At 35.3% G+C, this 18,510-nt stretch overlaps 2 protein-coding genes across 2 annotated transcripts in view; both read left to right on the plus strand.

The window, feature by feature from the left end:
- Window positions 1-5,483: 5,483 nt before the first annotated feature.
- Window positions 5,484-7,262, plus strand: LOC107573418 (receptor tyrosine-protein kinase erbB-2-like). The gene is made up of 5 exons (XM_016259855.1): window positions 5,484-5,555; window positions 5,780-5,899; window positions 6,564-6,705; window positions 6,821-6,949; window positions 7,132-7,262. The coding sequence occupies exons 1-5, from the start codon at window positions 5,484-5,486 to the stop codon at window positions 7,260-7,262; spliced, it is 594 nt and encodes a 197-aa protein (XP_016115341.1).
- Window positions 7,263-7,401: 139 nt separating this feature from the next.
- Window positions 7,402-18,510, plus strand: part of LOC107573419 (receptor tyrosine-protein kinase erbB-2-like) — a 35,742-nt gene continuing 24,633 nt past the window's right edge. The window contains exons 1-13 of the mRNA XM_016259856.1: window positions 7,402-7,416; window positions 8,184-8,325; window positions 8,441-8,569; window positions 8,752-8,878; window positions 10,831-10,904; window positions 11,068-11,158; window positions 11,558-11,760; window positions 13,127-13,259; window positions 13,519-13,609; window positions 16,675-16,829; window positions 16,937-16,981; window positions 17,487-17,625; window positions 18,357-18,479. Coding sequence (XP_016115342.1) covers window positions 7,402-7,416; window positions 8,184-8,325; window positions 8,441-8,569; window positions 8,752-8,878; window positions 10,831-10,904; window positions 11,068-11,158; window positions 11,558-11,760; window positions 13,127-13,259; window positions 13,519-13,609; window positions 16,675-16,829; window positions 16,937-16,981; window positions 17,487-17,625; window positions 18,357-18,479 — 1,467 coding nt within the window. The remainder of the gene's footprint in view (window positions 7,417-8,183; window positions 8,326-8,440; window positions 8,570-8,751; window positions 8,879-10,830; window positions 10,905-11,067; window positions 11,159-11,557; window positions 11,761-13,126; window positions 13,260-13,518; window positions 13,610-16,674; window positions 16,830-16,936; window positions 16,982-17,486; window positions 17,626-18,356; window positions 18,480-18,510) is intronic.

Genomic DNA, 18,510 nt, shown 5'->3' on the forward strand with positions numbered 1-18,510 from the left:
GTTTTACCTTTGAAAATGATTCCAGCTATAAATTGTAATTTTACAGCTATGAATATTAGTATTTCAGTTTTACTGTAAAATAATAATTATGAAATTTTTCTCAAATAGTTGATTTTTTATTTTACAGTGAAATATTACAATAATAAATATTTTTAATAAATAATAATAATATAGTCATTTTGATATTTGTTTGATATATTTTGCAATTAAATTCCCCCCCCAGATTGTGCAGCCTTATCTGTAAAATTATTTACTGATAAAACTAGTTTATTTATTATAAGTCAGCTGAGGACAATCCATTCACCTACTAAAAACACTGAACAAATGTAAGGCAATTTTTTCTATTTGGTTTCTTTCTTTCTTTTTTTGAGTAGTTAACTTATTAGTTATAAGTTATTAGTAAGTAGCACATTTTTGTTGATTTGACAAAATCCCTTTTTTTGTAGATTCTTGGTGTTTTATGTTGTCTTGTCCCTCTATTTGTTGGTTATTGTTAAGAATGTCCGTGCAGAAGTCCACTGAAACAATTTCTCTATGCGGATAATTCAAGAATACTACTACTGTTTATCAGACAAGCGGCACCAATAAAATAACCATATCAGCCAGTTAAATGGCCTGGGTAATATATTGATTTAAACAACTGCATAAAACTATCAAGCATCACTCAGAGCGAGTGTGTGTGTGTGTGTAAGCATGTTGGTTTGGATGTCATTGGCGATACATTGAGACTGCATTTCAGCCAGGCTGAATCAGGTGCGAGTAGGAGTTAAAAAATTATTATGTAGAAACAGAAGTACAATGAGTCAGAAAGAGAAAGAGAAAGAGAAAGGGCCCACAGAGACATGGACTAATAGAGTTGTTTTCTATTCAAGACCACCAGCCGCCCCTCACACACTCATGCACACAGATGAGGAATAGTTAGGATGATGAAAGAGGAGCATTGGAACTTGGAAAGGAAATGTGAACTGGAGAAAACAGTGACTTATTATTCAGTCTCCATCAGCATGCATACATATGTCACTTCTGTTAGTGCACAAAAAGAGCTTTTTCAATAATGCTTCAACACGTTAAAAAGCATGTTGGTTTGGATGTCATTGGCAATACATTGAGACTGCATTTCAGCCAGGCTGAATCAGGTGCGAGTAGGAGTTAAAAAATTATTATGTAGAAACAGAAGTACAATGAGTCAGAAAGAGAAAGAGAAAGAGAAAGGGCCCACAGAGACATGGACTAATAGAGTTGTTTTCTATTCAAGACCACCAGCCGCCCCTCACACACTCATGCACACAGATGAGGAATAGTTAGGATGATGAAAGAGGAGCATTGGAACTTGGAAAGGAAATGTGAACTGGAGAAAACAGTGACTTATTATTCAGTCTCCATCAGCATGCATACATATGTCACTTCTGTTAGTGCACAAAAAGAGCTTTTTCAATAATGCTTCAACACGTTAAAAAATAGCTTATTCAAAAAAAATCACACTTATTTGCAAATTTTCATCAACGCAGCTCTGACATTTAAACAGAAAATTTTTTAATCTGTGTAATAATGTGTACAGATTTATGAATTATGTACAGGATAAATGTTATCAAAAAATCAGCAATGCAAAAGCCTCTAAGTGCCGTCTGAATCTTTGTTTTAAAATGAGCATTTTTATCAGGCTCCTATATTTATGTTCAGTTATTTCACTTTAATTGCATAAAAAAGGACCTATATATTGCCATTAGAGTAAAATTACTGAACTTAAACATAGAAGCCTGATAAAACTGCTCATTTTAGAGGAAAAAGGTTTTTGCATTTGAACTCTTCAAACAGACTAATGAACCTATTGAGAGAATTTTTTTATTTTTGGTTTACAGTCCAGTACAGTCAGATGTTACCCTGCAGTTTACAGTGCACAGAATCTACAGTGACCTTAAAGGAAATTATCTGTGAATGAGAGTGGCCAAATATCTCCACACACATTAGTGATCGACTGATATATCGGCCGACATTTTTAAATATCGGCCGATAAGTTTTCCTGTTTGGCCAATACGAGGCGGAACTTTTATTTTGACGGCGTTGAGAACGGCAGCGCCTGAGCACACAGTGCTCACATTCTCCCTCTTGTTCGCTGTCGTCGTTAACAGTTCTGTCTAATACGGATAGAAGTCTGTCTAATAATCCGATAGAACAGTTAAACAAAGGAATTCAAATGTATACAAAAAGTATTATAACGATTGCTTTTATATTATTAGTAATAGAAAGGCGAACATTCGATATATCGGCCGACATTTTTAAATATCGGCCGATAAGTTTTCCTGTTTGGCCAATACGAGGCGAACTTTTATTTTGACGGCGTTGAGAACGGCAGCGCCTGAGCACACAGTGCTCACATTCTCCCTCTTGTTCGCTGTCGTCGTTAACAGTTCTGTCTAATACGGATAGAAGTCTGTCTAATAATCCGATAGAACAGTTAAACAAAGGAATTCAAATGTATACAAAAAGTATTATAACGATTGCTTTTATATTATTAGTAATAGAAAGGCGAACATTATAATACTTTCTTGTTTGCCGTCAGCATTCAGCAAATATGCATTTATATCATTTAAACAAATCTTTGAATGACTAATGAACATTTAATTTCACAAACCTTGCAAACTTGGTCAAATTCAGCTGTGAGATCGTGTGAAGTGTGCATTTGTATCCTGCATGATCGCGTGTACTCTGTTCAGCTTCACTGGAGACGCGTGATCGACAAACTTTAAACTCATGATTTCAAATTATGCTGCGCTTTATGTATGTGCCCACTGTCATATTCATGTCATTTCCACTGTGTGCTGTAAAATGAGTGTTAGCTTGGCTTTATTTGAAAAAATATGATTCCCAATGCACACAAACTTCCCAGAATACTGAGTGCCCTGTTGGTTACAGTGTTTACTTCCTTTTTTATTATATTTTTTATTTATTTGTGAAAAATACTTTGTCATCTAAAGTATAAGTATGTTTATTTAACACATTTATTTTTTAACCCATTTTCAAATGATTTAAAATTTCTTAAATAATTAATAATAAATAATTAAAATAAATACAATTATATCGGCCATCGGCCACCCTGCTTTCCAAGATATTGGCATCGGCTGTCAAAAAACATATCGGTCGACCACTAACGCACATGCACAAATCTCAGTACAGCATTGCACATGCACACACCCTGTCATGACATGGACGCTCAGAGAGAGTGCCAAACACATCTATTTACAGTATCCTGCACAGCGAAGACAGGAGGACAGTAGGTGTATTTTCTGCTATAAGTCAAATGAATACATTTGAATTGATATTAATACAGACTTTATAGGCAGTACTCTGAGTTTGATTTCCATTCTTTTATTTTATAGAACATAAGGGGCCAGTTTTACTAACAGGCGTTAAAATAGTACTGTCAGGATTTACTAAAGACACACAGTGGGAAATTAACTCTGAAAAGGCATGGACACAGTTATTTTTGCGCCTGACTTTACTGAATATGCATTTATAGGTGTTTCCCCTTCAGACGCAAAATGTATGGGAGGAAATTAATTACACAATGCGATTTACTAATGTTACTACCGTAATTTGCGCTGCTCTTGGTGGATTGCGCTGGTCATTATGTTAATGAGCGGTTGCGTCTGTGTTCTTTAATGTGCGGATTGTCAGTAAATCATGCGCAGAATTTTCCCCTCCCATCGGTGCTTTTATAAAATTGCACTTTAACGCTATTTTGCCCTGTTTAGTAAATCTGGCCCAAGAAGTTCTTTTGGGTGGAGGATACTTCAGATAAGTGATATTATAATAATATAAGTTTATGTTGACGCATAGATGACACAGACATAATCTGTAACTGTAGAATTTCACAGAAAAGCCATGTAGAGTTCAATAGCAGTCATACAAATACAGAGTTCTGGCATGAAAATATAGATGATATCCGATAGATCTAACTCAATCCGACCTAATGACATCATTATCACATGGCACAGCTGATTGGTTCTCTCCTGTATCGGTAGCAAATGAGCTCGCTGATCAACATTCAAATATATGACTAGTGCTTGTCGTAGCAGTTGCAGCTTGCTTCAGAAACCCTCCACCTTCCCCAGCTCCACCTGTATAGATCTCCTACGAGGTGATTCATGTTATTTCATGTATGTTATATTTGCAGCAGCAATATTTCTTACATGCTCACAGCAGCATGTTGTGGATGTATTAGCAGTAGCAAGTCTTGGTACTTGCTCTGCCGCCGCAACAGCAGCAGCAGCGTAGCAGATCTATTCCGCCAAGACCAAATACATTAACATTGTCATGTACATTACCATGCCAATCCCTCCGAGAGTTGTCATGACAGAACTGTTATTTACAAGGCTTACACATGGTTATGCTATTAAAAAACATGTATGAATATCATGAATTTTTTTTAATTGTTACATGGAAAGGTAATGTAATATCCATTTCTATTGTGAATATGAAGTTTTGAGCTATATATTTGATTGGTTAGAAACTGTTCTTTATTCTTTGTAAGGGCATTCCTTATTCTTTTTTTATTTCTTGTAAACTCAATAATCGCAAGTGCTATATCATGGAAATTAATTGATTAATAGTTTTGAAAACCTGATTCACATTTCCTGCTTTAAACAAATGAAATCATTTCAACATAATCTCATGACAATCTGTAACGTATTTTACGTTTTTTCAAAATCATTTGTAGGATCAAATGAATTTGTACAAATGAATCTCTTCACACAGGGTTGAGTTTAGCATTGCAGCTTCTTGCTTCCTTCATTTAAATACAAATTGTTTGTTTCCATACAAATCACATTGCACAAATTCATATGAAATAGCAGTTATGTTTTCTTGTAAGATCAGGTTGGTTCATTTGTCTATAATGTTTTCAGTTTCCAATAAGAGCCATGGTACTTTCTTACATAATTTAACCAAAAATATCAATGTTAAAAATGTTCAAGGACATGTTATTTGTCAAATACCTATGAGAAGTTTTCATAAATGAATGGGTTATTCCAAAAAGCAGTTTGAAAGTAGATTTTAAGTTTACCAGAAGCAAATTTTAAAGGCACACTATTGTCCAGTAATCAGTTATTAAAAGATTTGTTTTGCATGGAGCAAGTTGCCTCATGAGGACCAATATACTGAGCTCACATAATCAAATCACTGCCTGCTTTGTCTGGGAAATAGGGCTGCAACTAACAGTTATTTTGGTTTTCAGCTAATAATATGTTTATTAATCAAATATTTATGTTCAAATCGGTAACTGAAAACATTTGTGTAATGTTGCTTCCACACTGCTAGATGTCAGGATGTCCAAGATGCCTTCCATAGGTCAGTGTGACAATAACAAAAATGAATAAGTGCACCTAATAGGTCTTATCTGGGAAAGAAAAATAATCCATATAATTTTATACAGCCCTGCTGATGTGTGTACCTTTTTTTATTTTTCAGTATGTCTCGGGACCGATATGAAGTTGGCTTTACCCTCCAGTCTTGAGAATCATTATGAAATGCTCAGGCTGCTGTACACGGGCTGCCAGGTGGTTCTTTAAATTACACAGGCATAATAATTTTTAAAAAGCTCAAAGGGTTGTGCATTACATGAATGACCCATCTTAACATAGGCATACTACTTCAAGTAAAACTTAAATAACTGATTGGAATAATAGAATTGCTATTTATTTAAGCTACTCACTTACAATGAGTCTCAATGTCAATCAAAATTGAAAATGAAAATATGTGCTTGTGTTTTGTTTGTCTGTAGGGGATTGTGGAGGTTCAGGGATATGTGCTGATAGCTCACGTCTCAGTGCATTCGGTTCCTCTGGACAATCTGCGGATAATACGAGGCAGCCAGCTTTATAACTCCAGCTACGCTCTCGCTGTACATAACAACATCCACTACAGTCAGACGGAACTCGGCCTGAGAGAACTACACCTTAGGAGTCTTACAGGTAAGGAGTGTGGGTCAAATTTATATTTATTTAAATTTATAGGCCTATACATTTTTTGGATTTAAGCGTGAAAGGGTATTACTTACTATTCTAATTTCCTCAGTCACCTGAGATTAAATGGATGGTGACCGGTCTAGTTAGGGGATGCCACAGATAAGTTTATATTCTCTCTTTAAATGAATAAAATTTTATAAGTCATGAAAATTTCAATTGTGAATATACATTTTTATGCTCAGCTCTAAAAATGTGCTCTTTGTGAGTACTTGTATATTGAGTAAATCCAGCTCAAATGATAACATCAGACTGTCAGTTGAGAGTAATTACTAGTGTGATTCACTGGGTGACAAATGTTAACTATTTCCTACAGAACACAAAGTGGTCTTTCTCCAGGGGTCTTAGAATGTATGTAATTACCGTGTTTTTTTTAATGAAATGAATAAATGCATTGCATTGATTGTTATTTTAAAATCTTGTGCTATCAGTACAATAAAAAAAAGCCTTATCCAGTAATGACACATGACACATGAAAAGACATGGAAATTAATTATGTAACTGAAATGAAATAATATCTGTTTTGCCCCATTGCATCTTTAGGCCTGTCGTCACTTCAATGACAGTGGGACATGTAAAGACAACTGCCCCCCACCCAGCATCTACGACCCCAACACCTTTCAGTCCAAACCCAACAAGGACAAAAAGTTCAACTTTGGAGCCACATGTGTTAAACAGTGTCCCCGTATGTCAAACTTTTAATTTACTAACAAAATATCATGCTGTACTGTATGTCCACAGGTCTTGATTTTTCTTTCTCTGCGTGTGTATGATATATGTTGTACTTTCTACATCTTTAGATAACTATTTGGCAATGGAAGTGGCATGTACAATGGTCTGTCCCAAAGCGAACAAGGAAGTTATTACGGTTGAGCCAGATGGTAAAGAAACACAGAAATGTGAAAAATGTGAAGGAGAGTGTCCAAAAGGTTTGTATATGCATGATGCTAATGGTTCAAGCTGCAATTTAAAGTGTCATTGAGTTCCAAAATGTTTGAAAAAGCACTTCATAACAGTTGTTGTGTATATATATCTTTGCATACACTATATATGTTAGCATCATTTCTCCTATTCCTATCTTATATTAATTTACATATGTGATGTCTGTTAGTGTGTTACGGACTAGGAATGGGAAACCTTCAAGGGGTGTCAGTGGTGGATGCCACCAACATTGGCATGTTCGTTGGCTGTGAGAAAATCTACGGCAGTCTGGCTTTTCTTTCAGACTCCTTCAAAGTGTAAGCAAGGATAGTTGTTCACCTAAAAATTCCAATACTGGTTCTCGTGTTGCCTGTCTTCTTGCTTCTGTGGAACACAAAAGGAAGTTATTAAGAACATTTAGCTACACAAAAACGTATTATAAAAGTGATTCACATGATACATGAACTATATACATGCGATAGATTTGTGTTAGAAACAGACTGAAATTTAAAGGGGTGGGCCAGTGTTTTTTTTCTAGGCCTAATTGTGTTTATGGGGTGCAGTCTAACATGTGTTAATGCTTCGGTTTTTAAAAAAACGCATTATTTTTCACATAATTTACCTTTATTCCACACCGCTCTGTCCCATCTCTGAGAAACGGGCTGATAATTTCCTACTTTTATGAAGCCCCGCCCTCAGAAATAGGCGATGGGCTCTGATTGGTTAGCTAGCCCAGTGTGTTGTGATTGGCTAAACTGCCTCTAGTGCGTGTCTAAACGTCCCGCCCCTCACCTCAGCGGCATGTACTCCGGTTGTATTGTAAACAGCGGCGTCGTTAATATCGCTTATCAGTTTGAGCCCGATTGAGAAGCAGAGGATATTATTGAAGAGGATCGTGCAGAACCTGTGCAAGCACGGCTTTTAATGGTAGGCCTATGTTTTTTGCTTGTTGTTGTCTCATACTTTTAGATACGCTGTTATTTGTAAATGCTACTGCTTATGTTAGCTTTTAATATACAGTTTTATCCTGATTAAAGCTTTAATACAGTACGGCAACTGCACGCGTGTCCATGTTTAACGCTTCTCATAGCTATATGAAAATAAGTGTATAATTGTAACAGTTCATTTTTGGAGCTGAGCTGAATGAGAGAGAGAGAGAGAGAGAGAGCATAATTATTGCATTATATCATTCACATGTAACTGAAATGAAATAATATCTGTTTTGCCCCATTGCATCTTTAGGCCTGTCGTCACTTCAATGACAGTGGGACATGTAAAGACAACTGCCCCCCACCCAGCATCTACGACCCCAACACCTTTCAGTCCAAACCCAACAAGGACAAAAAGTTCAACTTTGGAGCCACATGTGTTAAACAGTGTCCCCGTATGTCAAACTTTTAATTTACTAACAAAATATCATGCTGTACTGTATGTCCACAGGTCTTGATTTTTCTTTCTCTGCGTGTGTATGATATATGTTGTACTTTCTACATCTTTAGATAACTATTTGGCAATGGAAGTGGCATGTACAATGGTCTGTCCCAAAGCGAACAAGGAAGTTATTACGGTTGAGCCAGATGGTAAAGAAACACAGAAATGTGAAAAATGTGAAGGAGAGTGTCCAAAAGGTTTGTATATGCATGATGCTAATGGTTCAAGCTGCAATTTAAAGTGTCATTGAGTTCCAAAATGTTTGAAAAAGCACTTCATAACAGTTGTTGTGTATATATATCTTTGCATACACTATATATGTTAGCATCATTTCTCCTATTCCTATCTTATATTAATTTACATATGTGATGTCTGTTAGTGTGTTACGGACTAGGAATGGGAAACCTTCAAGGGGTGTCAGTGGTGGATGCCACCAACATTGGCATGTTCGTTGGCTGTGAGAAAATCTACGGCAGTCTGGCTTTTCTTTCAGACTCCTTCAAAGTGTAAGCAAGGATAGTTGTTCACCTAAAAATTCCAATACTGGTTCTCGTGTTGCCTGTCTTCTTGCTTCTGTGGAACACAAAAGGAAGTTATTAAGAACATTTAGCTACACAAAAACGTATTATAAAAGTGATTCACATGATACATGAACTATATACATGCGATAGATTTGTGTTAGAAACAGACTGAAATTTAAAGGGGTGGGCCAGTGTTTTTTTTCTAGGCCTAATTGTGTTTATGGGGTGCAGTCTAACATGTGTTAATGCTTCGGTTTTTAAAAAAACGCATTATTTTTCACATAATTTACCTTTATTCCACACCGCTCTGTCCCATCTCTGAGAAACGGGCTGATAATTTCCTACTTTTATGAAGCCCCGCCCTCAGAAATAGGCGATGGGCTCTGATTGGTTAGCTAGCCCAGTGTGTTGTGATTGGCTAAACTGCCTCTAGTGCGTGTCTAAACGTCCCGCCCCTCACCTCAGCGGCATGTACTCCGGTTGTATTGTAAACAGCGGCGTCGTTAATATCGCTTATCAGTTTGAGCCCGATTGAGAAGCAGAGGATATTATTGAAGAGGATCGTGCAGAACCTGTGCAAGCACGGCTTTTAATGGTAGGCCTATGTTTTTTGCTTGTTGTTGTCTCATACTTTTAGATACGCTGTTATTTGTAAATGCTACTGCTTATGTTAGCTTTTAATATACAGTTTTATCCTGATTAAAGCTTTAATACAGTACGGCAACTGCACGCGTGTCCATGTTTAACGCTTCTCATAGCTATATGAAAATAAGTGTATAATTGTAACAGTTCATTTTTGGAGCTGAGCTGAATGAGAGAGAGAGAGAGAGAGAGAGCGAAAGAGAGAGAGAGAGAGAGAAGCAGAGCGTGTGTAGAGCAGGGGGACACGAGGAACAGTATTAAGAACCGCTGCTTTAGAACATTGATTTAGAAACTTGTGAATCCATTAGAATTCATATATGAATAGATTTTTACGTGCAGCTAGTTTTCTCTTCCTCTTCTCTAAAGCAGTGCAGCATGGCCTCGCCCCCTTTGCTGCCTTTTCCCGAGGGCGGGGTTTATCTGGGTTTGTGATGTCATGAACCCGGGAAGTAACTTCTTGTAGTCCCTACCAGCCGTTTTTGTAGGCATTAAACTGCCAGAATTTTAAAAGACGATATCTCCGTTTGCATTGATCTTTCAGCTTCGTAACTTTGCAGATATTGTTTATGCTCAAACAGCAACATTACACACTAACGTTAAAAAAGTGAAATCGCAATCAAACACCCCTTTTAAGAGTTTTCCCCTCTGCTTTAGATCTCAAACTGTCTATCGCTTTTATTCGATAAGGAAATGTGCATAAACTTCGCTGGAAGCATTCACAGAATAAATTGCAAAAAACTCACATGACTTTGCCTCGAGATCATGTGATTGAGTAACTGGCCTAACCAGCAGATCAATACCATTGCACACCATCTGTTGTTGTCATCCTGAAATGCCTGAGCCAAAGTGATCAAAATGATATAATTATGTCTCTCATGATTGTGTCACAAAATCAGGCATTTGCCTCTGAAGGCAAGATAAAGTAACAGCATTTGTTATTGCGTTTCGTCTGGTAAAAGTATTGTATAAAAGTCACAGGCTTACCTGGTTGCAAGATCCTTTTTATTATTTTATTACTCATGATTTGTGCCAGATTCCCAGGAAGTGAAGATTTTGTTCTCTTAAACACATCGAATGTGTTTATTTGCAAATGTTTGATGCAATATTCTTCTTTTTTTTACCTTTTGTGTTTCACAGAAGAAATGAAGTCATATGGGTTTGCAATGACATGAGGGTGACTAACTAGCTGACTTTAAATAATTTCTTCTAATCTAAATATTTCTATCCATGACTGTGGTATTGTTATACCTATTGTTACACTTATTGTATTAAAATCTCTTGTGTTGTTAATACAGAAATGCAGCTACCAATTCATCTGGACTGCAGTGGAGCGACCTGGAAAAGTTAAAGACAATAGAAGAAATCACAGGTGAAGATCACAGTTCATATGGACTCACATCATAAAGATTATAAAGGAAATACAAGTCTATACCGTAGATCTGAACTAAAATCTGCATAACAACACTACTTGTCGTACCAGTCAATCATTAAATGAAATTTGCATTTGCAATAACATTATATTTGTATTTTAGGATACCTGTACATAGATGCATGGCCAGATTATTCGTTTGCTCTGAATGTTTTTGAGAACTTGAAGGTGATCAGAGGAAGAATGCTTTACAAGTAAGTATATATTTTTTTGTCTGTTTTTGGTTCGTACTTGAAATCTCTCTTCTTTTGCTTTTTGTTCCTTATTTCCTGTTTCCTAATTCTGTCTTTAAACACATGTGATTTGCTAGACTGTTTACCCACTTTTCTTGTTTGTCTAATGTCTAGTTAGACTTATCAAACCTGCAGTTTCCTGTTAGTTGTAAAAGTTAATTATTATCCTGTACACTTGCTTGACACACACAAATGGGGCTATGATAGATTAGTAGCTTGAAACCCACTAAGAACAATTCAGCATTATAGAAAGGACATTTGCACAAGCAAACGAAGCAGTTTTTCTGCTTAAATGTATAAATCTAGTAATCTACTTGGTGATCTAGTTAATGTATTTAAATCATCTTTCTCTCTCTGCAGGGGTGTTTTCTCTTTGGGAGTTCAGTCTTTGCAGATCGAGTCTCTCGGGTTGCGTTCCTTGCGCAGTGTCAGTGGAGGCATAGTACTGATTTATAATAACTCCAGACTGTGCTACACCTCCTCTCTGCCCTGGAACTCACTGCTCCACCCCACACAGGGACCCAACCTCATCAGCAACAACAACCAAGACCAGCAAACATGTGGTTAGAGCCCATTCTTATGTTTGTCTGACTGGAGCGATGCATGCTGTACAATACAGTCATGAATACTGTGCATCTTTAAGCATGACACATGGCAGAGTGACTATATGCACATCATGGCGTTGAGTACCTTGTCGTTTTTTCAAAACAGTTACAACATAATTCAAATATTATGTATGCAAATTCCCATTAAATACCAGCATTGTAACCCTACTAAGCCTACTGTATCATATTTGATATGCACATTTCTAACTAAGACCTCTGAATTAACTATTATCACTGAAAAACATGTTGTACACAGTCTTTTACATGCCTTCTGTCACCTTTTGGTACAACTGTGAAAACGCCACCTTCAGGTTGTGTTTTTTTCCAGTATTTCATTTCTCTGTGAAATTTTTACTGATTTTGTTTTATTTTTTTCTTTTGAAGGAAACGAATAGCTAAGAATAGCTTTTATATTGTTATGAATATTTTAAAATGAACACTTACTGGGCTGAAGCAGCTTAGGTTTACTTGATATCCATACATAGTTTTTAGATAAAAATGTGAGCATCAAATATGATACATCAGGCTTTTGAGGAATGTTTATATGTCCATCTCGCAAATACTTACAAATATATATTATTGTGAGATATTGAGTTCTAAAGATTATAAAGATATAAAAAGTTATAAAGATCTCATTGGTTTACATTACAAGCTATTGATTTAATATTATTTTGGCCATATAAATATTAGCAACTAAACCAAATGGTTATCAAATATAACAGATAAAATAACTTGATTGCCTGATACTTGATTTCAAACATTATTTAGTTTAAAACATCAAATCTGTCTGTGTTTTTGAATTACACTAAACTGTATTTTAAATATGTTTATTTCATGCTAAGTATACTACAAATATATTTACATATTTATGTACTTAATAAAAAAACCCTGTGCTTTTGGTATATATACAATCGTACTTTTGGTATACTGACTACATTTGAAAAAATCTTACATTTAAAGACCAATATTATTCAAAGATCATACAGTGCTCATCAATAGTGATATTAAAACACATTTTAGGCTTAATATTAAAAAATGTGCATTGTGCACAAGTAGTCCAAATAGGGTTAAATTATAATTTTTATATCTGTATGTCTCGAGAGATATGTAAGTAAATATGTTAATAGATTTGAACTACTCTATACTTAGTATGAAATAAATGTATTTTAAATACATTACTTTTTTACTAGGGTATGCATTGTCTGAATTAATTTCTCAACTTATGTTAAAAAAATTGTTTCTACTTTTTAATTTCCCATAATGAGTAATATTCCATGACATGCTTCACTATGGAATCAAACACAGGATATTCTTCTCTGTGTAGTTTCAGAGGGGAGAGTGTGTGACCCCCTGTGTGCAGATGCAGTCTGCTGGGGGCCGGGACCCAGTCAGTGTGTGTCATGTGTGAATTACAAACGTGGGATGGAGTGTGTGCAGCAATGTAATATCCTACAGGGGTGAGTACTGTATGAATAAGCAGATTTTTTAATTTTCTTGTTTTTTTTTTCTTTGTTATGTTTACTTCCTAAAGTACACATATGAATCATATAGATTATTAGAATGTTGAATATTATGAACAGGGCTTTTCCATTATTTCCGTTTCAGACTTTGTATATATCAATAACTGCTAATGTCATAAAATAGAATGTAGACTCGTATGCTGTTGTGGTTTTTAAACTCTTACTGTTTTCTGTACTTCAAATGCATTTCCCACAGGTCAGTGCGAGAGTTTGAGGATGGATTACACTGTGTCCCTTGCCATCCAGAGTGTAAACCAGTCAACAACTCTGCCTCCTGTACAGGCCCAGTAAGATGTTAATGCAGAAACAAATACATTACCCTAACCCTACCTCTAAACATTCCCCTCACACACAAAACTTTCTGCATTTTTAGGTGTTCAGAAAACATTTTGTATGATTTATAAGCTTGTTTCCTCATGAGGACCCAAAAAATGTCCCCACAAGATCAAAATCTCTGGTATTACTGTCATTGTGGGGACATTTGGTCCCCATAATGTAGGTAATACTAGATAGACACACACACATATTTTTAATAATGTATGTCACCAAAAATACAAATTTATTCAAATACAAATTTATTCATTAATTACTCACCTTAATGTTGTAAAAATAACATTAATGTACCATAAATTAAACAAATCAAATGTATTGTGATTTGTTGTTCATTGCATGGTATATGCAGTCAAACCAAAAAGGATTCAGACACCAGAAATCATTTTTGATATTTTTTTTACTAGTGGGTGCAGGACACTATAGTTAATTTATGTAAGTGAGGAAAATAAAGTAAACTGTGACATATTATACCCCAAAAGTCTTGACTACCAGTAAAATTGATAAAAAATTTGGGACCAAAAATTATTCAGACACTTTGACCTGACCATGTTTTGCTTAAGTGCTTTTTCTTTAGTTGGTAGTGTGACCTTTTTACACCACAGACTGATTTAGTATAATTTTGCCAGAAAAAGTTTTTGAATTTTTATCATATGTTAATGTAAAAAATCTTGTGTAATATAACTTGTGTTTGTTTGTTTGCTGGTTTTTATTGTATCTGTTATACTTAAAATGTTGAAAGTGTCTGAATACATTTTGGTTTGACTGTATATATATTCTTTGGTGTTGTATTGGAAAATAGTCATACAGGTAGAACAACATATAGTTTTCATTAGCATGACCCTGTGCTTTTGGTATATATACAATCGTACTTTTGGTATACTGACTACATTTGAAAAAATCTTACATTTAAAGACCAATATTATTCAAAGATCATACAGTGCTCATCAATAGTGATATTAAAACACATTTTAGGCTTAATATTAAAAAATGTGCATTGTGCACAAGTAGTCCAAATAGGGTTAAATTATAATTTTTATATCTGTATGTCTCGAGAGATATGTAAGTAAATATGTTAATAGATTTGAACTACTCTATACTTAGTATGAAATAAATGTATTTTAAATACATTACTTTTTTACTAGGGTATGCATTGTCTGAATTAATTTCTCAACTTATGTTAAAAAAATTGTTTCTACTTTTTAATTTCCCATAATGAGTAATATTCCATGACATGCTTCACTATGGAATCAAACACAGGATATTCTTCTCTGTGTAGTTTCAGAGGGGAGAGTGTGTGACCCCCTGTGTGCAGATGCAGTCTGCTGGGGGCCGGGACCCAGTCAGTGTGTGTCATGTGTGAATTACAAACGTGGGATGGAGTGTGTGCAGCAATGTAATATCCTACAGGGGTGAGTACTGTATGAATAAGCAGATTTTTTAATTTTCTTGTTTTTTTTTTGCTTTGTTATGTTTACTTCCTAAAGTACACATATGAATCATATAGATTATTAGAATGTTGAATATTATGAACAGGGCTTTTCCATTATTTCCGTTTCAGACTTTGTATATATCAATAACTGCTAATGTCATAAAATAGAATGTAGACTCGTATGCTGTTGTGGTTTTTAAACTCTTACTGTTTTCTGTACTTCAAATGCATTTCCCACAGGTCAGTGCGAGAGTTTGAGGATGGATTACACTGTGTCCCTTGCCATCCAGAGTGTAAACCAGTCAACAACTCTGCCTCCTGTACAGGCCCAGTAAGATGTTAATGCAGAAACAAATACATTACCCTAACCCTACCTCTAAACATTCCCCTCACACACAAAACTTTCTGCATTTTTAGGTGTTCAGAAAACATTTTGTATGATTTATAAGCTTGTTTCCTCATGAGGACCCAAAAAATGTCCCCACAAGATCAAAATCTCTGGTATTACTGTCATTGTGGGGACATTTGGTCCCCATAATGTAGGTAATACTAGATAGACACACACACATATTTTTAATAATGTATGTCACCAAAAATACTAATTTATTCAAATACAAATTTATTCATTAATTACTCACCTTAATGTTGTAAAAATAACATTAATGTACCATAAATTAAACAAATCAAATGTATTGTGATTTGTTGTTCATTGCATGGTATATGCAGTCAAACCAAAAAGGATTCAGACACCAGAAATCATTTTTGATATTTTTTTTACTAGTGGGTGCAGGACACTATAGTTAATTTATGTAAGTGAGGAAAATAAAGTAAACTGTGACATATTATACCCCAAAAGTCTTGACTACCAGTAAAATTGATAAAAATCACCAAAAATACAAATTTATTCAAATACAAATTTATTCATTAATTACTCACCTTAATGTTGTAAAAATAACATTAATGTACCATAAATTAAACAAAAATCAAATGTATTGTGATTTGTTGTTCATTGCATGGTATATGCAGTCAAACCAAAAAGGATTCAGACACCAGAAATCATTTTTGATATTTTTTTTACTAGTGGGTGCAGGACACTATAGTTAATTTATGTAAGTGAGGAAAATAAAGTAAACTGTGACATATTATACCCCAAAAGTCTTGACTACCAGTAAAATTGATAAAAAATTTGGGACCAAAAATTATTCAGACACTTTGACCTGACCATGTTTTGCTTAAGTGCTTTTTCTTTAGTTGGTAGTGTGACCTTTTTACACCACAGACTGATTTAGTATAATTTTGCCAGAAAAAGTTTTTGAATTTTTATCATATGTTAATGTAAAAAATCTTGTGTAATATAACTTGTGTTTGTTTGTTTGCTGGTTTTTATTGTATCTGTTATACTTAAAATGTTGAAAGTGTCTGAATACATTTTGGTTTGACTGTATATATATTCTTTGGTGTTGTATTGGAAAATAGTCATACAGGTAGAACAACATATAGTTTTCATTAGCATGCCCAAGTGTTATTTTGACATGAAGATTTTATATTAATCTTATATTAATTAAGGTTTAAATTGTGTTTCTTGTGCAGGGTCCAGAACACTGTAAGGAGTGTTTGCACTTTCAAGATGGAGATGTGTGTGTCGAGCGCTGTCCCAGTGGAGTGAAAGAGGACCAGCACACTGTGTGGAAGTACTTCAATGCTACGGGACACTGTCTGCCCTGTGAGACCAACTGCACCGTCTTGTGAGTCCCTCGCTCAGCCCATGGACCGTGATCCCACCTTTTAATATCAGCTCATGTGCAACAGTTTAAGATTTGATATTCATTTTCTGTTTTGTGTTTACCGTCAGGTGTCCACTGGATGATAGAGGGTGCCCCATCCAAAAGAAAACTGGGTAAGACTTTATCAAATGTGTGTATTTATAATAATTATATGCATTAGTAGTGTCTACATCACTTTTAATTCTGCTCACTGTTTGAGCAAACCTATCTCAAGTATTAATCTTAAAAGAGTTAACTGAGTACCTCTTTTCTTCTGGTGGACAATAAAACAAGGAAGAAAAATTTATTTACTCTAAAGGAGGGACCTGAGAAATATTTAGAGACCTGAATATCATAGGATGTGTTTACCCTTGATTTTAAGGTTTCATGACATTTGGGGTGGTTTTTTAGCCTTGACTATCACCCACAACCCTAGCAACAATATAGTAATCCAACCCCCTAAAACATTTTAGACTTGTTGTGATGTGTTTTGCACAGGCAAACACCATTCAAATTTAGAAAATGTAAAAGTCTGGTTAGTAATCTACTGTACTAGTACTGTAGTAAAGTACAGTATAGCTTTAGCTATAGACTGCACAGTCTTGCTGAAATCAAATTGTTTGTTGCAAACCCCTGCAGACCTGGGACAACAGTCGCAATCACAGTTGGTGGAGTGTTTCTTTTTCTCATTTTGCTGGCTCTTCTGGTGTTTTACCTGCGACGACAGAAACACCACAAAAGGAAAGAAACCATGAGGAGAATTCTACAGGAGCATGAGGTCAGAACTCTGCAGTGTGTTTCATTTGCATGTAGATTGCTTTTCAATCCTTAGTTTAAAACTAAGAAAACATACTGTAATTTTATTTAAGCATTTATTGAAACTAATCCCTCATTGTGAACTTGTCCAACTTTCTTTTGTCAACTAGATCAATGCATTAGGATTTGTCTGCCATCATTTACACAGCAAAGGGCCTATTCTATGTTTAGAAACACAGCTGATTTTGAGTTTGAAGTCAGCATGTTGCAAGCTATCAACTCAATCCTCTAATAAGCATAAACGTAGCACATGCGAATACTGCGTAAAATAGTGGATTTTAATAAGAATTTAGAGATTTTTTTGTACTAAATCAGTTTTGAAATTGTCATTTACACTGTACAAAATATTTACTTGAAGTCCCCCTGATATTTTAAGTTAGTAATAAATCATTTACATTTTTTCTGTTTTCATCATATTTGGTGGCTATTTTCACTGAGCTTAGCACAGTGCATTATGGGATTTCCCTTTCAGCAAAAGGATGGAAATGGCCGAATAAGGCATCTTTGAAGGCTGCAGAATTATGCTGCTTACCTTTTACCTTTTATAAAATGCAAAAACTTTGCAGTTTTCCTGGCCCTATTAAATGTAGTGAATTTTGTTTGGTTATTTCTTTTTTTTATGCAGTCTGTTTGATTTGACTGCTTCACATGTTGAGTACCATAGACTTAAGGCATCTTATTTTTTTCCTGAAGCTGGTGGAGCCCCTGACCCCGAGTGGAGCGATGCCAAACCAGGCTCAGATGCGTATTCTCAAGGAGACCGAGCTGAAGAAACTCAGAGTGCTTGGTTCTGGAGCCTTCGGCACGGTCTATAAGGTCAGTTGTCTGTTACCATTCCTCAACATCT

The sequence above is a fragment of the Sinocyclocheilus grahami genome, unplaced genomic scaffold, assembly GCF_001515645.1.
Source record: "Sinocyclocheilus grahami isolate Dianchi unplaced genomic scaffold, SAMN03320097.WGS_v1.1 scaffold1937.1, whole genome shotgun sequence".
Lineage (NCBI taxonomy): Eukaryota > Metazoa > Chordata > Actinopteri > Cypriniformes > Cyprinidae > Sinocyclocheilus > Sinocyclocheilus grahami.